A 27,935-nucleotide genomic window follows, 5' to 3' on the forward strand; every position below is an offset into this window, starting at 1 on the left:
GTGATAAGTGATATCACAGTGCATCTATATGAGAGATGCACAATATGTATTTTTTGGGCAGGGGCCGGAGGGCTAGTTAAGTAGGGGCCTACTCCTGAGATCCATGGAATCAACTTGATGCCAATAATTATAAGGGAAGCAATCGACATATTAATTCTGAAAGCAACTATTGGCTTGGTAAGAAACGATACGTCATAGAATGACAAGTAAATGAGAGATCCACTGCACTGAAGTGAAGTAAACAAAATTACGAAGAATTAAAAAGTTACATCGACATTTTTTTCTAACAAAGACTCGTATTTTATTCAACAATTGTCACCAAAGTCATGTACAAAATAAGCTTGAATTTGGCATAAAAATCAGTCAGGTATACAGCTTTTATTCAGGGTTTTATGTCGTACCTGCACAAAGGACATGAATTGCGATTATTTTATAAACATCTTTGAAAAAAAACTTTTTTTTACGAGAAGGTAAAGAAAACGACACACAAATAAAAATCCAGGCACGCTTATTATGCGTACCCGAACTGAGTCACTGTTGTTGATCTTCCGTGCATGATACCGCGGGGGTTCTATTCGTTCGTGGATGACCTGCATGGTATAGGGCAGACAACGAAATAAAATCACGGAACCACACCGCCGCCTCCCTCGTTGAGATCCGCAGGGTCGTACAACTGTCTCGTCCTCAGCTCCACTCTCCCTATATATTGAATCTTAGTTTACTGCAATTTCCAAAGCTTTGATAGGTTCCGAATTGTCACTTTGCATCACATCAAGAAGCGTAGCTTTGCTTTCCCGTACCGCCAACATCCAGCAGGTCTTCATTCGTTTCAGAGGTAGGTAGGCTCACACTCCTCACAGTCCTCTCGCCTTAAAAAAACTCTGTTTACATCGTAATAAGGCCCATCGCACACCATCCGATCGTCCTGCGATCCAAGTTTCGAAAATACGGCACTTATATTAGATGTAGAAGTCTTTATCAAAACATTTTTTCTTTAATCGTCTTCCTGATGTAGGTTCTGAATTATAATAAGAATACTAACAACCGAAAGTTTAGTGCATATAAGCCTTCTTAAAAATGGATGGAATAATGTGCGAAGGGCTTTAGACAACAAATTAAGGAATTAGTAATATTGTCAATGCTACATATGCAATGATATGAAAACTAACCCTACAATACGAGAGTTTTAAAGAGATAGGATAAATATGAGAATATTTACACGAATCTTAATTAATCCGTCACTGATGTAAATTGTTGTCATATAAGTTTGCACCCTTTAAAAAAAATAATTATCGTGTAATTTGGGAGGTAATATGGATCTTAGACACTGAAATCACCCATGGTGTAAGTTAAATATGAGTGCCGAGTATGCTGTTTATTTGTTTGTTTGTTTATTTGCATTGTTTTTTTGTTTTTTTTTTAAATCAAAATGAATGTATTCTTTTTGTTTTGGTTCGTTTGGGTTGGTTTATTATACTTCATAAAATCAAACCATCTGGGAGATATTTGCATGAGTGTATGATATGACAATGAAACATGTTATCTTTCTCTTGACAAAAAGTCAAGACATTGCATCACCTCTCTCTCTCTCTCTCTCTCTTTTTTTCCCCCTCCCTCTCTCTCTCTCTCTCTCTCTCTCTCTCTCTTTCCCTCTCTCTCTCTCTTTCTCTCTCTCTCTCTCTCTCTCGGCATTTATTTCAATTAAAAGTACAACGGTTTACTGTAAGTCCACCGTGTGTCCATGGATGAAATACATGTAGTTGGTCGAATGTTTTGTACTGCATGTGCCAACCTTCGTTTACATGGTTGACTGTCAAACCCTATATTAGTCTATATATTTATTTATTTTTTGCTGTACGGTATATTGTTATCATTTGTGTGTGTCTTTTCTTAACAATGTTGGCCTACTATTAAAGGTCATGACGGAGTGGAGACAATTGTCTTGAGATTTATTGAGCTGCAGATTGATGTTGCTTGAAACAAAGATCAGATATGAACTTTTAGTTTGCTCCTGTTAATATCTACGGTGATTACAACCCCGGATCACAACTAATATCGTTACTTTGGGAGGTAAATATTATTATACAAGGACGTTTCACAAACCCTGTCTACATAATCGTGCAGCTTTGAGATTCTATCTTTCCGTCGTACACCTTTTAACAAACCAATCGCACTGTAAGCAAACATAAAAACACCAAACCTAAAACCTAAAAAAAAAATCGAGGTCAGTGCATGGGTCGTGACGATCTGGCGGCAATTCCGCATTATAAACAGCAAAGGTAATAGTAATACTCTTTGTTGTGGTTATGCACATGCGATTTCCCGCGATAGCAAAAAGGTGTACTAAGGTCGTATATGTTTACATGTACATGTAACATGGTTATTCGATGTAATGGGCAAAAGTTACAGCAATTTAACATTGTGGAGCACAATGTGATTCACAGTGTGAAACACAGTGTGATTCACACTGTGATTGAGTGTGTTCTTTCCTTTTCCGGTTATCCACATTGTGAACCACAGTGTGAAACGAATCGACCACAATGTGAAAACGCCCCAATTTAACATTGTGGAGCACACTGTGAAACACAGTGTGATTCACACTGTGAATGAGTGTGTTCTTTCCAGCAGGGCTGATTGGTCAAATGATCTAGGCTTCGGATCAACTTATCAGTTGATATTTTGATTGATTGATTGATTGATTGATTGATAAATCATCCCGCATTAGTGCTATGATTAATATGTAAAGGCCTAAACTGTCTTGTACTCTCTAAAAAAAAAATCGAGTGATCACGGACGTCACTCCTCGTGAGAGTGAAAATGTAGTTTGTTTGTTTATTGTTTATTTATTTTTATTTCTGCATTTTCAAAATGAAACATAATCATATACATAAAGTAACAAATATTTCTTCATTTTACATGATTATACATTTTTAAGTACATTGAATAAGATGCATACAAACACAAATATAATTTCAATGAAAAAAAAGAAAAAAGGAAAGATAAATTACAGAAAATGCAGGAGACCGCCATCATGAGCGGTAAGCTTGAAATCGATGGCGGCCTCGAGAGAATAGCGGCAAACTCTCAAAAAATATAGTTGTACACACGAAATTGATCAAGTGGGTGCAGTGAAAGTGCATGTGCAAGTGCGAATAGGGTTCTGGTATGTAATGTTTATAATACAATACTATTGTATTTTAAGAATTAATAAATTAAAATTATATTCGAATTAAGAGACGAAGTTTAATGAATAACGATTTTGTATGAGGATATAATGTGACGTTTTAGTGTCGCTTTAAAAGAATAAAGGGTCGAGCATGATTTAATTAGTTGAGATAAATTGTTCCATAAATCGGGGCCATGGTGTCTGATTGATTTATGTGTAATCAACAATCTGGGGTTAGTTAAATGAAAATTCTCAGAAATACGAGTTGGATAAGAATGAATTGTATTATTATGAACAAAAAAATTATCGAATGAAGGTGGCAGTTGCTTATTCATGTATTTGAACATAAAAATTGCAACTTGGAGCGTATGTAAGTCAGTGACTTTTAAGGTTTTTAACTTAAGAAATAATGGGTCTGTATGGGCTAAAAAAAGAGATCCAGTACAAATACGCAATGCCCTTTTTTGTAATAAAAGAATTGAATTAAGTTTGGTTACACCACAATTTGCCCAAACAATATTACAATATGTTATATATGGAAGTACTAATGTGTTATACAATAAAAATAACGTAGTATGGGGCAAAAGAAATTTTAACTTATTTATTATTCCAACACTTCTAGATATACACATAGATACATAATGTAAGTGATCATTCCATGTTAAATTTTCATCAATAAAAACTCCTAAAAACTTTAATGTCCTTTTTTGTTCGATTGCCATATTATCAATTTTAATATTAATACGGAAATTAGTCAAATGAGAATTATAGTGTTTAAAGTGCATAAAATGTGTTTTTCTTATGTTTAATGAGAGCTTATTACACTTAAACCAGTTCGAAACTTTGTGTAATTCACAATTTAAAATATTCACTAATGATTCTAATTTCTTATGAGAGCAAAACATATTTGTGTCATCTGCAAAAAGAATAAATGACAATAAAGAAGATGTGTTGGATAAATCATTTATGTATAAAAGAAATAACAGTGGGCCTAAAATGGAGCCTTGGGGGACGCCACAATTAACGGAAAGTAAATCCGAATTAAGACAGTTAAAATTAACATATTGTTTTCTATTTGTTAAATAATCCTTAAGATATGAGAGGACTTTGCCCCGAATACCATAAAAAGAGAGTTTTTTGAGTAAAATATTATGATCGAGCGTATCAAACGCTTTACTGAGATCTAAAAAAATACCAATTACGTGTTCTTTATTTGCTATGGCATTAGTAATCTTATCATAAATTTGTACTAAGGCCAAGTCAGTGGAGTGATTTTTCCTAAAACCATATTGATTTAAATTTAATATTTGGTGAGTATTTAAAAAATTGATTAACCTATTATAGACAATTTTCTCTAAAACTTTAGATATGCTAGGAAGAATAGATATTGGACGATAATTACTAATTTCATGCGAATCATCTTTTTTAAAGATCGGAATTACCTTCGCTATCTTAAGTAAATCTGGAAAAACACCTTGCAAAAAAGACTGATTAATAATATGGCTAAGTGGACTTGCAATAACATGTATTATTTGTTTTAAAAGTGATGTACTAATTCTATCACAACCTTGAGCTTTGGACATGCTTAATGCTTTAGTAACGGTAATAATTTCATTAGGGTTTGTTGGACTTAAAAAAAGTGATTGTTGGATTCGATCTGATAAAAAGTCAGTATAATGAATGTTAGGAGGACTATCAATTTTACTTGCAAGTTGAGGCCCAATATTGGTGAAAAATGAATTAAAATAATTAGCATAATTACTAGAATCCTCAATTATAACATTATTTAAGGTGAACTCATCTTTTGGTAAAGGGTCTATTTTTTTCCCCATAATTTCTTTAATAATTTTCCAAGTAGCATATGTGTTACAACTAGCCCTCTTTAATTTATTTGAAAAGTGTAGCTTCCGGGATATTCGAATTAATTTTGTTAATTTATTACGGTATTTTTTATAAGTTGTTAAATTTACATCAGTTTTGTTACGTATATATGTTTTATACATGCGATTTCTAGTTTGTATTGATTTTAGTATACCTTTCGTTATCCAAGGGTTATTTGGTTTATTATTTTTACGTTTAACTTTCGCTATAGGAATATTACTATCATAATAAGTTTGTAATTTATTATTGAAAATTTCATAGGCAATATTTACATCGTTTACATTATATACGTCCACCCATTCCTCTACAGCTAAATTCTGCTTTAATAATTCAATATTATGAGGGGTTTCTTTTCGATACATAATACTATTAAGTGGTTTCAATTGGGAAATTTCATGTTCACATATTACAAAAATAGGTAAATGGTCAGAAACTTCTGAGCATAATAATCCTCCAGTTATTTTTTTAGTAAATGCATTAGAAAAAATATTATCAATAAGCGTTGAGGAGTGTACATTTATTCTAGTGGGCTTACTAATATATGAACAAAATCCATATGAACGCATCAAATGAATAAACCTGTCAGAGTTTTTACTATTATGGGGTAAAGAAAGAAAATTTATATTAAAGTCACCCTCAGATATTTTATGAAGACATGATTCAAAATTGTTATAGAATAAATCAAAATTACTGTCAGGGGGTCTATAAATCAAACCAATAACACAATTTTTCAGTTTATCATTATCAATTTCAATAAATAATACTTCTGTCTCTTCAAATTTAATATCATGACGGACTCTAAATTTCAAATTATCAGCAATATAAAATGCTACCCCGCCGCCTCTCCTTCCTTCACGATCAGCCCTTATTAATGTGTAATTAGGTAAATTAAATAACTGGGGAGAGTCATGATGTAACCAAGTTTCACTTACTCCAATTACAGAAAAATTAAAATTATTTAAAGACTGAAGGAGATTTTCAAAATATTCAAAATTTCTATTTAAACTTCTAGAATTAATGTGTAATAAGGAGATATTATTCAAATTATCTATAAATGTATCATTAAATTCCAACGGTGTATAATATTTACTTTCATTTACAGAATCATTAAATGTATTATCTAATGATGTGGGGAAAGGTAAGTTAGAAGCTATCGTCTCCATCAAACAAAGGGGTAAAGGTTATATTCATGTTGATGAGTGCATGTGCACGTGCGTGCGTGTGAATTACATTGTTCAGGTGCTGGTGCATATACAAAATACAAATCTTCAAAGCATTAACCAAAACTTCGACACCCATCATGACAAAATCGATTGCAAAAGCGCATAAGTGGCTCTCAGTGAAAATAGAGTGAACATTCACTCTTTTCTTCTTAGAGAGCACTCGAAAATCAACCGATATTCAGTCCCAAACAAGTGATCATGGACGTCACTCCCAAAAAAGTGACGATAGAGTGAAAACTCACTCTTTTTTTTAGAGAGAGTAAGACACTAAACCTCGACTGACAAACACGTCCTTTACGAATATTCAGGGTATCCGAGGAATGGATTAATACAAAAGAAGAAGAAGTACATGTAATATTATCTATTTGGTTCCACAAAAAAGGGATAATGTTTAACAGTTACAAGTAGGCAGGACGTAAACAGGAAACAGAAAATTATATTTATTCGGATTTTAGTTAGGTGTAGCAGGAACAAGAAAACAACAAAGCAAATGTAAGAAATTCTTTGTTCATTCTCATAGTTCTTCGTAATCCATTGTTGGTGGTATGAAAACAGTTAATAAGGATAGTGAACTATTTCTTTGTGTTAGATGTCTATATTTTGTGCAAAAAACAACACTTTGAATAGGCAAGACACAACAAGAAAGTTGCGGTATTAGTGGTTTGTGATTATTTATTAATGCCTTGTACTCATCTGCTCTCTCGTGAACAAAGAAAGCGATCGTCCTCAATATTTAAGATTAACCGGTTTATGTATTTAAAGAAAAATTGTGAGTCGTGAAGAATACACGTTGTACATTACTTTAGCACGCCTATGAATATTCATTATTGTGTTCCTTAACTTACTAGCTTGTAGATAAATATTATAAAAACAATCATTATCAGCTGCTGTACTCAAATTCATTTTAAATGATGTCAGAGAGGAAATACAAGTATTGTTAGCGTAGCTTTCAGTATATTTTTGAAAAACAAAGGATGATTTTTGGTTAAATCCTTATTTGCTCTGATACGGTTCTAAGCTATGCAAACATGATATCAAGGAGAGGAGATCCGCTTCCTTGGATCCTAATATGAATGACAAATAAAACCTTTGCCTCTAAATTATACAAATATTACTAATGAAACATATGAAAAAGATGTTAACTATCCTGCCATAAATTGACGTATAACCCAATTCATATCCCCAAACTAGTCTGTTTCATAACAAAGCAAAAAGTGCAAACAATTGAAGATACAATTGTGAAATAAACAGGGGACAAAATCTGTCATATTTTCACACCATAATAGAATATGATTATAACTGGGTCCAAAGTCTTTACTCTGTTTATACCATAATAATTAATTGATTTATTTCTATCACATGCAATCACGAACTTTGATCATGCTTACCACTGTCGCTTTGTATGGCCATCATTTCATAGTTACTCTTCTATTGATTTATTTGATTGTTGTGGTTTGTTATATTCTTGAATTATCTTTGATACAAATTTGGTCAGTATGGATCACGTTTTTTATGTTTGTGCTTTTATTAGAACGAAGACTGATTTTTTTTTTAAAGGTGCAGTGAATACAATGCATTTTCATAATATGACATAGAAGCTCATAGACCACGAGAATAACGGAGAAGATTAACCTATTATAAATCGAAAATGAGTTAGATATGAATTTGGAGTATCATATTTTATACATCACTTATTATCTTCATAATCACTCCGAAGTTAGTGATCTAAGCTGTATTGATAAGATATTCTATCTCAATGCCAAGAAATAGTTTGGGAGGTAGGGGTTAATTGAATGCAACTTTGCACTCTTTATCATATTCAAAAACGCAGGAAAAATATCAGCCTATGTTTTTTTCTCATAAAGTGAATCCATGATTTACATAAGAGTAGATTATTTCTATATTATACTTAGTATTATATACCGCATAGGAATATGCTAAGCCTCCGATTCGTCCAAACTACAGGCATGAAATTCGCTGCTGACTGCTTGGAAGTACAGCAAGAATAGACCGGGCAAAGTGTATACTTTCGCGTATACAGTGCAAGAACGCAATGGTAATTACTCATGGGCCCCGTCTTAATATGAAGCGTCGGATATTAATCGCAAGTCATTTGCGATTGATATCAATCGCAACTATGTACGTAAGAGATAGGGGAGTGCAAATTTGCGATTGATATCAATCGCAACTATGTACGTAAGAGATAGGGGAGAGCAAATTTGCGATTAATTAGAGGACTTGCGATTGATTTGGACCAATCTCAACTCTCTATAAGACGGGCCTAGCTATGTTATCAAGATATATGCAATGCGCTTAGACAGGTAAATGTACCTATATTCTAGAAATAACACAATAGGCCCATTTACACATCCCCAACACCATCTTGAAAAACCGTCGGTTTTGGGGACTTCCTTTTACACCGGAACGTGATTAAAAATCGACGAATTTTGTATGCAGTGTAAATGCAGCTATTTTAAGATGCATATTTTGTTCAAATATCTCCTTTTGAGAGTTGACACGGGGATCCTGTACATGAAACAGTGGGTAGAGCAGTGGTCTCGTAATCCGGTGACCCGGGTTCGAAACCAAGTCGATACGCTAGTGCCCTTTGGTAAGGCATTAATTATCATTACCAGGTCCCTCGGAGAGGACCTAAAGCCGTCGGCCGTCTGGTTGTTTACTTACAAGCATTTATGCTTTCTTAGCAGTCAGGTAAAATAACCACCACCACCACTAAATGCTTTTTTGGGGTGGGGCGGGGTCATGGACCTTGTGGCAGATTAGCCCTGTGCTAAACAAGTTATCCAATAAAGTCTACTACTACTACTACTACAAACTACAGCTACGCCAGGGGCGGATCCAGCCGGCGTCGAGGGGGGGGGGGCCCAATGTGTGAAAAAATATTGAGCGGCGCGTCAGCGCCGCGTTCCGCGCTTGCGCGGACAGGGAGGGGGGGTCTGAGGGGGGATGTGTCCCCCTGAAAAGCTGAAGAAAAATCGAATTTGTAAACTCAATTTGTGCGATTTGGTGAATACTTTTTGCCAGGATATCATTTAAAATCTGTGACTTTTTCCAGTATAATTTTATGATAAGAGGAAAAGACTGTAACCACAAGAAGTGGGACTACCCACCCCCCCCCCCCCCGCTTATTCAGCGGCCGGCTGAGTCGTTGCGATTTTTTGGGGACCACAAAAAAAAGACTAGTGCAGCAGTTGTGATGGGCAGACAGCAATAACTTGATTCGGGCTGCAGCTTTAAACACCTCACATTAGGCCCCGGTGAATGTTTTTCAAAGTAGGGGGGGGGGGGCTAAAGTATTTATGAACAGGTAGAGCGTAGCGTAAATTGGCGTAGGGTCCAAGGGGCGGCGCCCCTGGAAGCTCGGAGGTTCGAGCAGGCCAGGGGCATGAAAGACTGAAAAGATCTTTAATATGAACCATAATTATATCAACTTTAAATACGAGCGAGCGTAGCGAGCCACACTTGGGTGAAATTAAAGAAAAGTTCCTCTTAATCCCTTTAAATTAGGAGCACTTTTTATGGGGAAAGGAAAAGGGGGCACATATCCAAAGGGGAAAATGACACTTATTTGAAATGAAAAAGAGCACATGTCAAAGTAAAAAGGGGAATTACCAGAGGTGAAAATGGGGCACTCCTCGCACTTAATAAGGGGCACTCACCAGAGATGAAAAAAGGCACTTACGACAACGGAAAAAGTGCAATTTTCAGAAGAAAAATGGCACTAATCAGAGATGAAAAGGGGCACTTATACAGAGTTAAAGGGGGCACCTCTCAAATTTTAATAAGGGCATGCACTCATCGGAAATGAAAAGGGGCACGTATAAGAAAGAACCAAATCTCACGCACACATTATGCAAAAGAGATGAGTAATTACGTCCTGCAGGACACAATACAAATCCCAGGTTGGTTTCCGGAAGCTGGAGAAGAATCCTTTTCGCATCGTATACTGATTTTAATTTTTAATGATTTGCGCATCTATCCAATCTGTCAATATAGTGTAACAGTGGCAACCCATCTGTGACACTAATAAACGATGTGCATGAGACTAATTTTATTCGGTATAATTTACATATAATAAATGTTATGGGCAGATTGAAAAAGAAAAATTTAGACTGACGTCGTCTTTTGTGCACCTGTTCAACTGAATGCAGTGTTTTTACCCAGATTCTGGCGATAAAAATGGGTAATTTTCTGAATAAATCAGGCTTTTACGACCACTTTTACGGAACTTATTAATATGAATCCGCGAACTGCCGAATTTGGAAGTTTTGCCGACATGCTTCACGATACCTCCGTGTTTGTACTTTTCGCGTTTGCTATTTTTTCGTGCTTTTTTCCTTAATTACGTTTGCTAAGTCGCGCTTTTATGTAGATAAAATATGTGGTCTCACATTTTGCAAAAAAAGGTGTTTTTTCCGGGGCCTTGCCCTTGGTTGGTTTCTTTCTATTTCTCTTTAAAATACTTTTTCAAATAAGAGGGGGGGGGCTCGAGCCCCGCCATACCGCGGACCCTGTACACTGTGTAACAGCATGATGATTTGACAGATGGACCTGAAGTTAACCGAGTCCTGAAATACTTTTGAACGTTGTAACTTGTACGCCCTAGTGTAGAGAGATCATCGGCATTTTGTTTCTATCATAATATATGGGCCTAAAACACGCTAGTTTTGACCTGAAAACAACCCAAAGCTCGGCGCATGTCCAGCTGAACCGCGGGATCTTGGCCTATATACGGATAGGTGAGGGCCCTGGGTCCACTCCTAACTCGTGTTTTAGCCCTTCTTTCTTCCCTTTTCCTTTCTTTTCCTTTCCTTTCCTTCCCTTTCCTTTTCTTTCCTTTCCTTTCCTTTTTTTCGGGGGGGGGGGGCCGGGCCCGTCGGCCCCCCCGTGGATCCACGCCTGAGCTACGCTGTGATCTCGAGACGTCTAGGGGTACAGTGCAGTTTCTAGATCACCTTGGGCCCCTCAAAGCAGTCAAAATTGTATATTATTAGTACGTTTTTTAAGTTTTCAAACTATTTCGGTAACGTCCCACCCCTATATTTCTCGACCTAGTCACGAATCACCTCCAAAAATCTTAACCTCTAAAACAAAATACAAACGGTTTAAAATCATTAAGATGTTTATAAAAATTCTGGTGGTAAAAAAAGTAATGATACATACATTTGAAGAAGAAAAAGGTGCTCTTGTAGTCAGATGTTGTACGTATACAATCATCTTTGAGCGCAAGATTACGTCAGAAACAAAAGCTAAAAAAGGACGATAGAATCTAGGGGGTATAGCTATAGGCCCAAGTTAGTTTGCAGGCACTACATATGTTTTGTACTGCAGCTGCTCCGGACATGGAAAGAGCTGTTGGCTCTGCTAAATTTTTGGGGAATTGTGCATCCGAAAGCAAGAAAGTGTCAAATTAGAGTCTGTGCCTGCAGACTAGGCACAAGCAATATAGAAAGAGAGTTCAAGAGCACAGTCCTGTTATTGGTAAGAGCAGGGATATGCGACTTATCTCCCTGGTAAGAGTCTTCAAAAGCTTTTATGGGAACGGGATATCTTTCTCAAAAAGCTGACAGAGCTTATGGCGAATCACTCACATTTCACGACCTCGTGATCTCTCTCGTCTCTTGACCTGGGATGTTCATGGCGTTGCCATGGTTTTATTTTAAAATATCGTTAGAAGCTGTCAGGTTCACGCTCCTAATAAACGTTGGTTTTCCCCATCAATCTGAAAGATGACAATAAACATCGAAAATGTCTTGATTTTAAGATCTATTTAAAGGCTTGGTGAAACATTCCGTGCTCTTGATATTGTACAAGCACATCAGTCAGTTTCAGCTCATGCTCACTATAAAACATGTAGGTATCATTTCTTGAATGAAAAAAAAATCAATATTAATTTGAAGACGAATAAATGCCTTTGCAGTGACAACCTTACAGAAAAACGCGGCGTGACACTCGCTTTCCTTTTTCTACAAATCTCGTATTTTGAAGAGATAACCAATATTCTGAATGGCTTTGTTTTGTTTGTTTTGATGTCGAGATCTAAGTATTTCGTGACTCCAGGGCCCTGTCTTATCAACAGTTGCGATTAATTGCAACTTTTTTGCGATTGATATCAATCGCAACTATGTACACAAGAGATAGGAGAATGATAATTTGCGATTGATTGGAGGACTTGCGATTGATTCGGATCAATCACAACTCTTTATAAGACGGTACCCTGATCTCCTTTTCTCAATTACTATCTTCCGCTTTTGAAGGTATCATCCCTCGAAAATTCCCAAACTATTCTGACGAATCTCTTTTGGAGCTCTACTTTCATGAGAAATAAAAAGTAAATCTGATCATTTCACCCGCGTAAATTGCACATATTCATAGTTTAGTTACTTAAGTGTTATAGTTCAGTGCTCCCCCCCCCCTTATTTCATGTTTACATTCATAAACGAGAAATGTTTCATTAATAGGTATTAGGGTATCCTGTGAAATCATGTGCAACTCATGTTAGCTTTTAGGCATTGTTACATTAACGGTATCTTGATATCAATAAGCTTCAATTGGTATTGCGGTGTCTATATATAGTCAAGGACAGGCATGGGTTTCCCCATGATGAAATCATAAATCATATATTTTTACTTTCAATTTAGTTTTCATTGCATTACCCACCCCTCGTGTTACACAAACATCCTTCTTTTGAAAGCCTCATTTTTCTTTGACAGAACTTCCGTATATATCTGCAAGAAATTAAAACGAACAGAAAGCTTTTCAAGTTTACTTTAATATTCCTTTGTACTGTAACAAAGACGTATAGTAAGGGGTTTTACCTCTAAACAAAATAGATATTATTGCGTGGCGGGGAGTTTAAATTTATTTGCGAATTTGGCTGTTGGTAAATTTGAACCGATTTAAAGCAGTTCATAAAGTATATTGCGCAATGTCATAACCATGTCTACATGCTACGATTATCGATCGGGAACATTATGGGATAATTGTATTTGTATAAGATGAAATTATGTTCTTGTGTTATTTTAGGATAGGTCTGCTTGATGTAAAAATATAATTGGGTTCCATTTCCAGATTCAGAATATGCTTTCTGTGAGGACCAGTAAGCAATAAACTTGTCTTTATTCAAAATTTTGGCGAAAATCATCTTGTAATATTGGACTTAACACTTCAATATAATTATATACGGTGCGTATTAATGATTTTTATGAAAATGGAATACATGTTATGGTTTACAGTAGGCTTGCGGATGCACCATGTGTGAGAGAGAGGGAGGATTGAGAAGTCCTGAAAAGGACTCTCGGTAATCTTTCTTGAGGGTTTGTAGTCCTGAAAAGGACTGTTTGGTATAGTCTTGAAAAAGACTGTTGGTTATCTTTCTTAGCTTATATAGTTCTAAGGAGAACTATGGCGCTTGGAGAGGATGAGTGGCGGGAGTGGTTATGGTGTATTGTCATTTATCGTTAACTCTTTGTCCACATAACATTGAGGTCAACGGTATGTTTGCATTTTAATGTACACTGTCGCTCATAAAGGTGGAATATTTTAGTTTTACCCCAATTTATGGAATTATTTAAAAAATTATTTAAAAATAATAGATCTAGATAATAGTATACATTCTCAGATTTTATTGAATAATAGTTTGCCAATGTGTGTTTTGCGTGACTGCTAAAGCATGTGTATGCTACTATGCTTATTAACTAGGGGACTTACGCCCTCAAGTCATAAATGACAGTAATGAGGATTAATGCCCCACAAAAAGGAACTAATATAGCACATCGACACGGTTTTGATCCTGGGGCCTCACAGTTACGAGGCCATTGTTTTGTCACTGAACCATGACTGTACGCAGCGGGGGCTAGGGTAGGGGGCAGTTTCCATAAATTAAAAAAACAACAGAAAATGCAATAAATTTTCAATAATTTATTGCATTTTACCCCGGTCCCCAACATAAAAAAAACCTCTGGACGGTCATGCATTATGGCTCAAGGCATGGGCACACAGAAGATTTTTTTTATGTTGGGGACCGGGGTAACATGCAATAAATTATTGAAAATTTATTGCATTTTCTGTTTTTTTTTTAATTTATGGAAACTGCCCCCTACCTTAGCCACCGCTGCGTACAGTCACGGTTTAGTGACAAAGCAATGGCCTCATAACTGTGAGGCCCCAGGATCAAAACCGTGTCGATGTGCTATATTAGTTCCTTTTTGTGGGCATTAATCCTCATTACTGTCATTTATGACTTGAGGGCATAGGTCCCCTAGTTGATAAGCATAGTAGCATACACATGCTTTAGCAGTCACGCAAAACACACATTGGCAAATTATTATTCAATAAAATCTGAGAATGTATACTATTATCTAGATCTATTATTTTTAAATTGTTTTTTACATAATTCCATAAATTGGGATAAAAAAAAATATTCCACCTTTATGAGCGACAGTGTATATTTGAACCCAATGTTAACACCCATCTCGCTCTCAACAAAATACGTATTATGTCATTTTCATTCTTATGTTTAATATAACAAGCTGATCTAACTTAACTAATTCAGATTTACAAGACTGCTTTGGTCGTAAATGATGATAAATAGGAAAAACCTATACTTGGTGTTATAGAGAAAAGTCGAGATCTGGTCATGCGATTGCTCAGTGGAAGAAATTGTCTGGTTGTGTGTAAGAATCGATGTAATATACTGCGAGAATTTGTAATCATCACAAATATTAAGATATTGACATAGTCTTGCTGAAACTAAAGACACGTGCACCGTACACAGAAATATGACCATGAAACTACACATTATATGTCCTGAAAGTTTGGTCCAGTGACACACTTTAGCCATGTGTCAGGTAGTTCTTTTCATTTTGAGTTTGAGGGCATTTTAAGATCAATCATTTTGAGGTGACAATATTCTTCCACATGAACATGACAAAATTTCAGTTTCAAAGTTTATTTGTTTTTCACCTTTCCAAGAACACAATGTTCTCTTTAAATGAAATTGCTAGACCGTGCGAGCTTGGGATATATATATATACAGTTAACAACTGAATTATCCATACCTCTTGCAATTTTTGGGGGTGCGTTTCGTAACTAAAGAATGAAAGGTGGATTGATTGAATTAGGGTCTTTGTTGAATACATTTAGTTGTAAGCTTCGATATGTCACAGTCTCAAGAAACATCGATCGGGACAAATCAATTTTTTCACACACTTTAAAAAATTTCAAAACTTGGTAAGGGTATGAATAATTTAGTTGTTAACTGTATATGTATATTTAGTGTTATGTTTCTATATACTTACCTAAGTATATTATGTGAATTTGCAATGGGAAATCAAACAGCAAAATATCAAAGGTGATATTATAAACATAAATTTATGTAGCCCAAATGTGATAAAAGACTACATGAAACCACCTTTATTTCAACATTATATTGAAACGAATGCGTTCTTATCAGTACTTTTCCTTTTTTTTAATTGGAAATTTCGACATGTTAATGAAAATATTTAAGGACATATTATTCGAAACAAATTATGATCATTTTTTTAATATGCATTTCTCATAGTTTTATTTTCTACTGTTTGGATTTCACCCCTCTTCTCCCTCCCGCTTGTCTTCTTCTGGCTCTCTCTTTCCCTCTTTTTCTCAAAATAAAGAGGAGGTGCATTGTAATACAATGAATACAATCGCGTGTAAGCAAACGAACCGTGATGCGATATACTATTATGATTAAGTTTGTCATAATATACACATATAGAAATGAATGCCTAGACGAATAATGTTAAGATCTGAATGGCCTCGGAATCTAATTGATGTACATGAATTATATTTTCCTATTATCAAATGTCAACATCTTTTAGTTGATCAAAATTAAAGGTTGCACACACCGCAGTATAAAAATAATAAAAGGGAAATTTTGTGGAGGCAAAAAGGTAGATATTCTGGCATTGTGGGGAATGGGCCTAGAATCATACAATGGGACAAGGAAGACAAAGTTCAAAATGTTGTTTACATCAACCGCCTACTTCATGACAAATGGGAAAAACACATCAACGAAGGGCCCAGTTATGTAAATATTATTCGGTGAAATCATTTCTGAGCTCACTGATGTTTAGCTTGGTTTAGAGTGGTAAGTAAACTACCTCTCTGGACACAATGTTTAGACAGTTAGGCCAAGAAAGAAAGACAGATAAGAAGATCATTTAGATATACTTAAGAATTTAAGTATAGAAAACGCCTGACCGAAAGAAAACAAACTAAGGACCAGGAAAGAGAGAAATAGAAATGGAGAGACATAACGGGGAGAAAAGGGAACAACTCTTGAAATATGTTTTTTGATTGAATGGAACTATAGAATTCACATTTATAGAGGTGATGATCGAGAACAATTGATGAGAAATCCCAAAGAGCGAAGGGGAATGGGTCTTGGTTGTAAACATAAATAGGAGATGACTCGATATCCAGGGTAGCCTATGGAGATAGAACTGGAACTTTAGCGTGACGCTTTCCATAAACACGTCAAAGGGAGAGTTGAAAGAAGGATTAAAAATGTCCCCTTACTCTGAACTTTAGCTCATTTAAGTTTGATTATGAATGTACTGCATTTTAGAAATGTCATAAATCCTGCAAAAATCAAATATCTGCCCCCCCCCCCCCTCCCCTACCACCACCTCAGTTTCTCCTGTAATTGGTTTTCTTTACTCTCTTTACTTGTGTTGTTAACCTATAACTTTTTATGACCCCATTTATCTGTTAACGTGGGCCAAAGTCAAGATTTTCACCTCGTTTTACTATCAGCATGCAGTGATACCCAAAAATGCTATCATTCCACTATTGATTCAATCCAAAATGGGGACTATACTGGAACTTCCCCAGTCGAGTGCACACGTCATCACGTGTATATTTTTCTTGCAACGTGACTGACGTGCTGTTGTTATGAGAGAATACAAAGGCCTTATACATACATTCGTATTTTTCGCAAACCGCCCTCCCCCTAAATTATATGCTTAAATCCTCACTTTGCTGTGTGCTTAGATTCATCAAAGCAATCACCTGGCGGGATCGAGCTCCAAGGGGACACTTTTATCATTAGGTGGTCTGTCAACGACAGATCACCTATTGATTTCGCTAGAATTTTATTTCTTTATTTCTTTATTTATTTTTATTTCTTCCGTACACTTTTTTGTACACACGTTCACTGGAAATCGACATGGTCAATTTCCTTCAAATTTCTGTCAGTCATCAAGCCTTATGATTTCAAGTCAAATCAACTTTTTCAAGGTCATTAGGTCATCGTGACGTCATCCAGGCGCCATTTTGTAAAAATCAGGTCATTATCATATCTCAATAACGAGTCATCAAAAATAAACCATATTTAGTATACATCAACTTCAGGTCAAAGGTCAACTAAAAATGTCAACAAATTCCGCGCACGCACCTCGACGCGCACGTACGCGCGCATGAAAATTGTATAATGCTCTGATTCGTTTAAAATTAATTTTGCATACGTTTCAGGCCATTTTAAGCATTTTGCAAAAAAACGCGCGCACGGACATGCGCGCGCGTTTTCGCGCGTAATTGCATCTTCCAACATAGAATCGCCGAATTTTTTCTGTCATCATATTTGGCACATTTTTTCAAGCATTTTGATACCTTGTTCAACTTTTTCTGCCCATTAATAACGGAATGAGCGTCCGTTTAAGATAATTACCGTGCGCGCGAGCTTTTGTAATACATAGCATACATGGGCAAAAACATGCCTGTACAAAATCCATTGTAGCGCTTTAGGATGCAAGGTGACCCCAAGTTTTTTTTCATATTTTGATAGAGTATGAATCGGAGATATGATTTCATGTTTCATTTGACCCTCAATTAACTCATGACGTCATCATAATGGCCTCCGAACTCAAAATTTCAATTTTCATATTATGACGTCAGCAGATTTTTGGAAAATTGATTGTATCTCTGCAAATATTGATCAATTTTCTTTCAAATTTTGATATGTTCTACCTTAGAATATTCTCTACAAATGCAGTTGCCACGATATTTCATTTTGACAAAGGCATCATGGCGTATTTTTGCGATTAAAGGAGGCATGTCAATTTTTCACATTTTGCGTGTATTCTCTATGGGACATGACTTTTTCTCAAAACTGGATTCTACATTCTCGTCTTTCGCGAGCAATATCTCCGTCGTTTTATCTTTGTTTACGCTGAACTTTGAGTATGTTGTAGCTGAGACAATAAGCTATCACAAGTGTGCCCTTAATTTTTCGATCAGATGCCGGGATCATGCTCATATTTCACTTACAAAGTGGGATTAGAGAATTCCATTTTCCGTTTACGTGTAATCTCTATGTGAAATGTTTTGGTATATCGGTAACGCACTTGACTTCCGACCTCGAGGTCCCTGGTTCGAGTCCGGGCGTCTCCAACAATTTGTTTTCTTCACTTTTTTTTCTTTTTGACCTTTCACTGTACCATCTCCTTTGAATATTGAAACAAATAATGTAATACACAACCATATTTACTTTATTATTACCCTATTATCACTTGATCCATTACTTTTTGCGTGTAATCCTTATGGGAGATGACTTTTTCTCAAATCTGGATTCTACATTCTTGTCTTTTGCGAGCAATATCGCCGTTATTTCCGCTTGATTTTTGTTGATTTTTTAGTATGTTGTAGCTGAGACTATATACTATCTCAAAGTTCTCTCATTTTGTTCAGTCTGATGTCATCATGGTCTGTTGATGATGATCATCAACATCATCATGATCGTGATGATCATCATCATCGTCATCACCATTACTATCAAGATCATCATCATCATGATCATCATCATGATCATCATTGTTTACATGTCTATATAACTTGAAGGCAGACCATCTTATTCGTCCTCGTGACGAATTAAAATCTAGTTTATTTTTATTTCTTCCGTACACTTTTTTGTACACACGTTCACTCGAAATCGACATGGTCAATTTCCTTCAAATTTCTGTCAGTCATCAAGCACTATGATTTCAAGTCAAATCAACTTTTTCAAGGTCATGGGGTCATCGTGACGTCATCCAGGCGCCATTTTGTAAAAATCAGGTCATTATCATATCTCGATAACGAGTCATCAAAAATCAACCATATTTGGTATACATCAACTTCAGGTCAAAGGTCAACGAAAAATGTCAACAAAATTTGTGCGCGCACCTCGACGCGCACGTACGCGCGCATTAAAATTTTAAAATGGTCAAATTCGTTCCAAATTAATTTTGCATACGTTTCAGGCCATTTTAAGCATTTTCAAAATTTGCGCGCGCGTAATTATGCGCGCGCGTTTCCGCGCGTATCCGCGCGTCCTGGCATTTTGCAACATAGAATCGCCAAATTTTTTCTGTTATCATATTTATTACATTTTTCCAAGCATTTTGATACCTTGTTTACCTGTTTCCGACCAGTAATACCGCAATTAGCGGCTGTCAAAGTTGAACGCACGCGCCGACCTGCGCTATCTGTATCCACAATACATGGGCAAAAACATGCCTATACAAAATTCATTTTAACTCTTCAGAATTGATAGATAACCCCCAATTTCTTTCATATTTAAATAGATTATGAGTTGGAGGTATGATTTCATGTCTCATTTGACCCTCAATTAACTCATGACGTCATCATAATGGCCTCCGAACTCAAAATTTCAATTTGCATATTATGACGTCAGCAGATTTTTGGAAAATTGATTGTATCTCTGTAAATATTGATCAATTTTGTTTCAAATTTTGATATGTTCTACCTGAGAATATTCTCTACAAATACAGTTACCACGAATTTTCATTTGGACAATGGTATTATGGCGTATTTTTGCGATTAAAGGAGGCATGTCAATTTTTTACATTTTGCGTGTATTCTCTATGGGACATGACTTTTTCTCAAAACTGGATTCTACATTCTCGTCTTTTGCGAGCAATATCTCCGTCGTTGTATCTTTGTTTACGCTGAGCTTTGAGTATGTTGTAGCTGAGACAATAAGCTATCACAAGTGTGCCCTTTATTTTTCGATCAGATGCCGGGATCATGCTCATATTTCACTTACAAAGTGGGATTTGAGAATTCAGTTTTCCGTTTACGTGTAATCTCTATTGGAAATGTTTTGGTATATCGGTAACGCACTTGACTTCCGACCTCGAGGTCCCTGGTTCGAGTCCGGGCGTTTCCAACAATTTTTTTTCTTCACTTTTTTTTCTTTTTGACCTTTCACTGTACCATCTCCTTTGAATATTAAAACACGTACAATCGCAAATAATGTAATAAACAACCATATTTACTTTAATATTACCCTATTATCACTTGATCCATTACTTTTGGCGTGTAATCCTTATGGGAGATGACTTTTTCTCAAATCTGGATTCTACATTCTTGTCTTTTGCGAGCAATATCGCCGTTATTTCGGCTTTATTTTTGTTGATTTTGGAGTATGTTGTAGCTGAGACTATATACTATCTAAATGTTCTCTCATTTTTTTCAGTCTGATGTCATCATGGTCTGTTGATGATGATCATCAACATCATCATGATTGTGATGTTCATCATCATCGTCATCACCATTACTATAAAGATCATCATCATCATGATCATCATTAAGATCATCATTGTTTACATGTCTATATAACTTGAAGGCAGACCACCTTATTCGTCCTCGTGACGAATTAAAATCTAGTTCTCATTTCGTATCCTTTTGATACATCCAAGAGAAAGTAATGATCAGCAACAAAACTTCACAACTAGACACGATTTCATGATCGTGGGCCATTATTATCCTACAAGAGGCTCTGGGTCTCCTTTTGTCAATGTTTATTGGGCAATAATTTATTCATTAGGGTATCTCCCAGCCATTATTACAACACATTGGAAAACTAGACCTATATAATAGAGAAAAACACGCATATCTAGGTACCTATGATGTACCCTATATATAGCTGACTGGTATCTTTCTATATAAAAAAAAAATAAAATGTCATCCTTTCAGTAATCCTATCACCAGAATAGATGTAAAAAGTAAACTTCGTACTTCTTCAAATCTTATAATAAATTCCACCAGACACTTTCAACAAACCTGGGTTGAGATAGGCTAGATATAGGTAAGCACTATGACCGGGCTTCGAAAGACAAATCATTATGAACTGCTTTATTTACGTGTCTTATGTCTCCCAAGAGGAGGCGATCTGTTTTGAAAATCATGTTGGGTCAAATAACAATTTAAAGCCCCCCCCCCCCCACTACTAAGCAGAAATGTATACACAACCCTTGATATCGAGCGCTGCTTTAGAAAGAACGTTTGAGATTGGGGGTATATTCTTTTTACCCCCAAACTGGTCCCGTTATTCATTTACAGGCCCAACTGTCACTGAATTTTCTAAATGTGGGAGAGTGATGTTTGTCTGTCTCTGCCATGTCTAGCTAATCAATGTTCTTCTTGCTTCTCCCTCATATCAGCTATCATGTCCCTGCTCATATCAATGCGACCAATCACTTTGAATAACAGTTCAATATCAACAATAAATCTAATCAATATTGAGTGGTGTTTAGGTTGCCAAGCTCTTCATCATTCTATGGCCTTATAATTGTGTTCTATAATACAATTTCTCAGACTGATCAAAGGGTTAGCATAAACATGAAAATGAAAGATTATTGGCCCTTATCTGAAACCTTTATATAATATATTCGAGGAGCTGTTTATCATTGAATCTGTATCAATGGGGTCATAATAAATCAGAACTGTGTCTGATCATGGGGAAATCCAGATTTTATTAGGGGACGGTAAACACTATTGTTCATGCCTTTTTATATCAAACATCGCTTTTTAAGAGTTTTCAACCGCCGATTCCCTCTTCTTCTCCTTTGTGCTTTGAATTCGAAAGTCGAAACCAACTGAGATATTATGCACAAACCGTCTTCCAGAGGTAACTTGATTTCGATTAATTAGTTTCTAGCATCCATTCATGATATCATTCTTTGTTAGCCAGGTGAACTTTTTTTTAATCGTTTTCTGCTTTTTCTTAGTAGTACGTTAATTTTGCAATTAACTAATCTCTTACATTACCATTTTCCTAGAGTAAAAAAATAATGGGAGAGTTGACTAATTCGCAGATCAAATAGTTTAATGTTTTGAACTCTACACTTTTCCCTTCATCAGATCAGAAAAGGACAATAATAGGTTATCCAACATGGCTCGTTAATGAAAACACTAATAATGAATACATGGCATTGATTTCAAAACTAACAGTTGTGGACATTATTTTCTTGTTTTTATTCTTATGCAGATATCCACGAATCTTCAATGTCAGCATCATGGTGGAACTCTCTCAGCAAGTGTTGTTGGTCAAGTTGGTGGTGCTGTCAGTCTGCTTCATCACAGACTGTATGGCGGTGAGCACTGGATGTTCAGATGTGTGCGAGTACAATGCATGGGGGAAGGAAGCCGGATGTCAGGGGCGAGATCTGACTTACGTGCCACAGGAGTGTAAATCAGCCAAGACCTTGCAGATGCAGGATAACAGATTGCAGCATTTGACGGAGGGTTCCTTTAGCAATTTTTCCAACCTGAAGTACCTGTACCTAGACAGAAATAACTTGACCCTAGAAAACGGAGCATTTGAAGGGTGTACCGAGTTGCAACAGATCCATCTGAACGAGATCGGTATTCCAACTCTCAAACCAGACATGATGAGGGGGTTACCAAATGTGCTGCACATGTTCATCAACAAGGCCGGATTGGAGGTGATCCAACCAGGTGCATTTCAGAACATGACAAACCTGCAGTACCTATCTTTGCAGGAAAATGAACTTATGACAGCTCCATGCGATGCCTTCTCCACTGTCAATTCTCTTCATACGCTATTCCTTGACAGTAATAAAATCACTTATTTGCCGGATGACTGCTTCAGCAGATTTTCTCACCTGACCAAACTCTATCTTAAGAACAACCCACTGGGAGACCTGAGCGGTCGTGCATTCAGTGGACTTGGTAATCTTGTCCACTTGGATCTGCAATATACAGACTTGACCCGAGTACCAACGGGAATATTCCCATATGCCAACAAAATCGAAACGCTTCAGCTTTCTTTCAATGACATTCAGCATCTCCATAACCGCGATTTTGCGAGTCTTTCTGGACTGAGAAAGCTTTATCTCCAGCACAATCAGATTATCAGCATTCAGAGTGACTCGTTTGAATTCCTCGGTTCTCTCAATGTACTCGATATATCATTCAACGTGATAAAATCGATCGAAACTGAAGCTCTTGATAATTTTCCACATTTGACGAAGCTCCGGCTGCAGTATAATTCGTTGAATTCGACCAGGAATATCACCTTCATCAACATCCCTCAGGTTGCCCACCTTAATATCTCTCACAATCCGCTCCACTGCGATTGTTCTATTTACCCTCTTCAGTACTGGCTTGATGGAGCGACTGCGATGACTTCTGATGCAGGCCCGTCATACTTGGCAAGCTGTTCAACTCCCGAAAGTTTAAACGGACAATTTCTCACTAAACTCAGCCATCATGATATCTGTCCTTCCGTAAAACCTGTGCCCCTAGTCACTGATCTCATCACACCTGCAGCCCTCTTACAAAAGAAAGACGCGCCCACATCTACAGGTTCATTGGACAGCAAAATGATTGGCATCATTACCGGAGTGGCTGTATTGATCATTTTCATTATTGGTGGTATTATCATCCTAGTTATGAAGATACGCCATGATCGAGATGAAATCGACATAGGCGGCCAGTACGAAAGAGGTGGGCAGCTTGGGGTGAAACCTCCTGCACATGGACCGCCAGCGCCAGCCGGGGCAATGTATATCACTGAAAATCTACTGGAGAAAGGGCCTGAACTACCACCCCGACGTACAGACGTCTTTCCCAATGGATCGAGATGTCCTGGCTCCTCAGTGACGTCAGGAACACAACTTTTACAGTGTCCTTATCCCAGCATTGGAGATGTCGACGGGCCAGAAGGAACCATGGACAGCGTGGGCTACATTTCTCCCTTGGCTAATGGTGAAAGGACGAGGCCTTCACTTTCACCACAGTCTAGCCTGTCTACTTCCTCTCCAGAAGTAAGGAAGACATGAATTAATTTCAATGGCGTATCCATGCATAGATGGAACGGAATCCTCTCCAGGTTGCGATGGAGGTGCGGGGGGGGGGGGTAAACGCGGCCACAACTGCAGGTGTTGATCCATTGCAATTAAAGCTGTAATAGAATTTGTCCCTGTTTTATCAAAAGGGAAGGGCATACGCTGAGTTTATTTTAAGAGATGAATTTCTATTCATCAGGAAATGATTTTAAGACCATGAAGATGCATACGTTCTTAATATGCACATAGGCATGACATGAAACTATGAACATGAAATATTAGCGAGCCATAATAGAGGCGTGATGAAATGTGATGATAATTATTACGATCATAAGCCATTAAAAACAGTTCGTTTTTCTATGAAACATTTATGGTGTTGCCTGACTTGATATCCTGCATAATTATGATGTAATTATGGTTCTAGGACACCTACCCCCTGGACACCCACCCCCACAAGATAACCACCCCCGGTCAACTACCCCCTACGACAACCATCCTCTAGGACACCTACCCCCGGACACCTACCCCCGGACAACTATCCTAGGGGGTAGTTGACTGGGGGTGGTTATCTGGGGTGCCCGGATACGTGGAATTATAGTTATCAGCCAACAGTTCGGGGTTTTCCCCCCTATGAAACACTCATCATGTTCCCTGTTTTTATGTTCTGCATATATAATTATGACTGAATGGATGGTTTGTTACCGTTTGCAGGAAGATGGTGAATATTCGGTGGTGTTTCCTGAAGAGCAATCTTTTGTGGAAAATGAGGTTAGTATATCTGGATTATCTGTTAGAAACTGTCGTGTCAATTCGCTATAGACATTCGCCATGCTTGCTATATTATTTACACTTTTTCAGATTTAACTTGACTCCTTGAGACTTTTTCACAGGCGTATCAAAATAATACCAGACGAATGATGGAGGCCGCATGTCCGCGTAAAAAAAATAGACCCCCCCCCCCTCCCTCTCTCTCTCTCTCTCTCTCCATTCCGTTTTTGGAGGGTCTTTTACGCCGACTCCCCTTATACTGGAATCAGTAATTGTCTTTGACTTGACACAAGCAAGCCACGACACCAGCGCCTCAAACTGGAGATTTTTTTCGTCATCGTTCATATTGATCATTAGTCATGTTTTGGGTCAGTTAGAAATTTAACCAATGCATAAGTGAACATTTTGCTTCTAGTTTAATCATTTAGGTGAAGGAAGCCTGCTATCATACACAAAATATTCATAATTGATGTTAAAGTAAACCTCTGATGAAATGATTACAGACTACTTTCCTGATGTATAATTTCTCAAATAATCACCACCGTATTTCTCCTACGCCCTCACCCCCCCCTTCCCCCTCTCTTTCTTTCTCTATCTCACTCTCTCTCTCTCTCTCTCTCTCTCTCTCTCTCTCTCACACACACACACTTTCTCTTTATTCTCCTTTATTTATCCTTTCCTGCCCTTGCCCTTTCTTTTCTTCTATCGTTTCCGTTTGCAGGAGGCACCTTCGGCAGCGGAGTGGTTGAACAAGAACTTCAACCCGTCTCCCGGGGCAGATACTACTATGGAGTCCAAGTCCAAAGGACAAACACCCGCTGCTGAGAGTAAGAATGATACAGGCTACATCTTGTGGCGTCCGTCTTGAGATGTTTCTGTAGCAGCTGCCTATGGAAGTTTTTCCTACGAGATGAAGTACTCAGGGTGTTTCCTTGATTAGCTATAGTAGGCTTCAGTGATATTTTTTATAAAGTGGACTCTGTCAGCAGAGATTTCATTTATATGCTTTCATTATCTTTTGATAGAGGAATAGTAAAGAGACTTGCTCAGATCTTTGTCTGTGGACCTGGGGAAGCTATAGCTCTATATTCTCTACAGCTTAATTATAATTATGAACAGATCAATCTTTAACCTATCAATGGGGTCGGTTTACCATTACAATAATATTGTAGAGGTGTCGTGGTTTAGTGGATACATCATCGTCACCAGACTGTGAATGACATGGTCCGCAGTTTGAGTCCCACCTCGGCACACATATCCTTTGGCAAGACATTAATCTGCATGTGCCACTCTTCATCCAGGTGAATTAAATGGGTACCTAGTAGGAAGAAATCCATTATGCTTTAGCGCCTGATTATGGTGGCTAAGCTACAGCCGGGGTAATAATACTTTGTATTAATTAGCAGTAGAGTTATTCATTACAGTACCTGCGCTATATAAATGAACCTATTATCATAATGACTACCCTGACAATATAACCCTCTTACAAGAGATATGGTGGGCGAAACGAAGTGAATCATGACCATTTGGACAGTAAAAGTCGTTAAATGTCCTAAATTGTTCCAGGCCAACGATTTCTGGAACATCTTTTCGGCACCTTGTGGATAAAACTCGGGATAGCTTTGTTGTTTTGTACAGTTATTTTTGGATTTGCTTAGGTTTATTTCATTGATGAATAGTCGCTATAATTATGGGAAAAGTATCTGCGATCATGTTTTTTTTAATTGGATGTTTTTACCTTCTTTTTTTTCTGGCTTGAGATGCCAAATAATATTTTTGATTTGTTTTTAAAGTGAAAAAAAGCAATAAATTGAGACGTACGTGCTGCCCTCCTCAATCCTGTCTATATCAAACTCAGAAATAATGGGGTTTAGTGCTTCCAGAATAATATATTCTAAAGTGTGTGATGTAATGTTAAATCAAAGTGTGACGGTCTGTGATCATTAACCAACGTTCTAGTTTTTGGGCTTTCCAGAGAAAACTCTTTTTTATTCATCAATTGCAAGATGCCTCATCATCCTCTATTTTGTGTGTAGTTAACATAGTTTACACATAAATATGGCTGTTTCATGAATGTATTTCCTGTTTCCTTAGATATTTTATATAATTTGTAATGCAGTGTTTGTGATAAGAAAACCGCGTGATATAAGTCCAAGTCCAGATGTTTTTTCGGACTTACATTTTATTTTTCATAATGTACATGTGTATATTCGTTTACGTCACGTTTGTTCTCTTGCATTTATATTGCTAACGTTTGTTACATGTCTCTATGCGTTTGAATATTTTTTTAGTAAATTTGCTAGCTTCAATCGTCAATTTAGATGCGCCAAAGGCCGTGCACGTTGCTGATATTGCTGTGGCAAATTAATATTCTTGTGCGGGCATAGGAATGTTTTTAAAGTACTGGATTTTACCTTGAAAATTAGTTGCATCTGGCTTGTTTTATCTTTAAAGACGAAGGTTTGATGAAGCCTGCCAATATGTAAATCTTGAAATAGCGTTTTGTATTCATGTAAGTAAAAAAAAAAATGGAGCTCGTAAATTGCAATTTTTGGTGATGGTTTGGGGCCTTTCAATTAACTTGATATGTAATCGGAATGAGGCAAAAGTTTTAAAGAATCGAAGGTTGAAAACCTGATCAAATGTATATATGAATGCATGTAGCCTTTGAAGGATGACCAATTGGTATGATATAAACGTTAAAATGTAAATGTATATGCTGTGCATACTCAGATTATATTAGTA

At 36.9% G+C, this 27,935-nt stretch overlaps 1 protein-coding gene across 1 annotated transcript; it reads left to right on the forward strand.

The window, feature by feature from the left end:
- Nucleotides 1-26,944, forward strand: LOC100891658 (leucine-rich repeat-containing protein 15). Its single transcript, XM_003730834.3, has 4 exons — nucleotides 1-835; nucleotides 22,601-24,401; nucleotides 25,134-25,190; nucleotides 25,912-26,944. Exons 2-4 carry the CDS (start codon nucleotides 22,629-22,631, stop codon nucleotides 26,056-26,058), a joined length of 1,977 nt encoding a protein of 658 aa, XP_003730882.2. The 5' UTR covers nucleotides 1-835; nucleotides 22,601-22,628; the 3' UTR covers nucleotides 26,059-26,944.
- Nucleotides 26,945-27,935: the final 991 nt, after the last annotated feature.

This window comes from Strongylocentrotus purpuratus, unplaced genomic scaffold (genome assembly GCF_000002235.5).
Source record: "Strongylocentrotus purpuratus isolate Spur 01 unplaced genomic scaffold, Spur_5.0 spur5_scaffold_7, whole genome shotgun sequence".
NCBI classification, from domain to species: domain Eukaryota; kingdom Metazoa; phylum Echinodermata; class Echinoidea; order Camarodonta; family Strongylocentrotidae; genus Strongylocentrotus; species Strongylocentrotus purpuratus.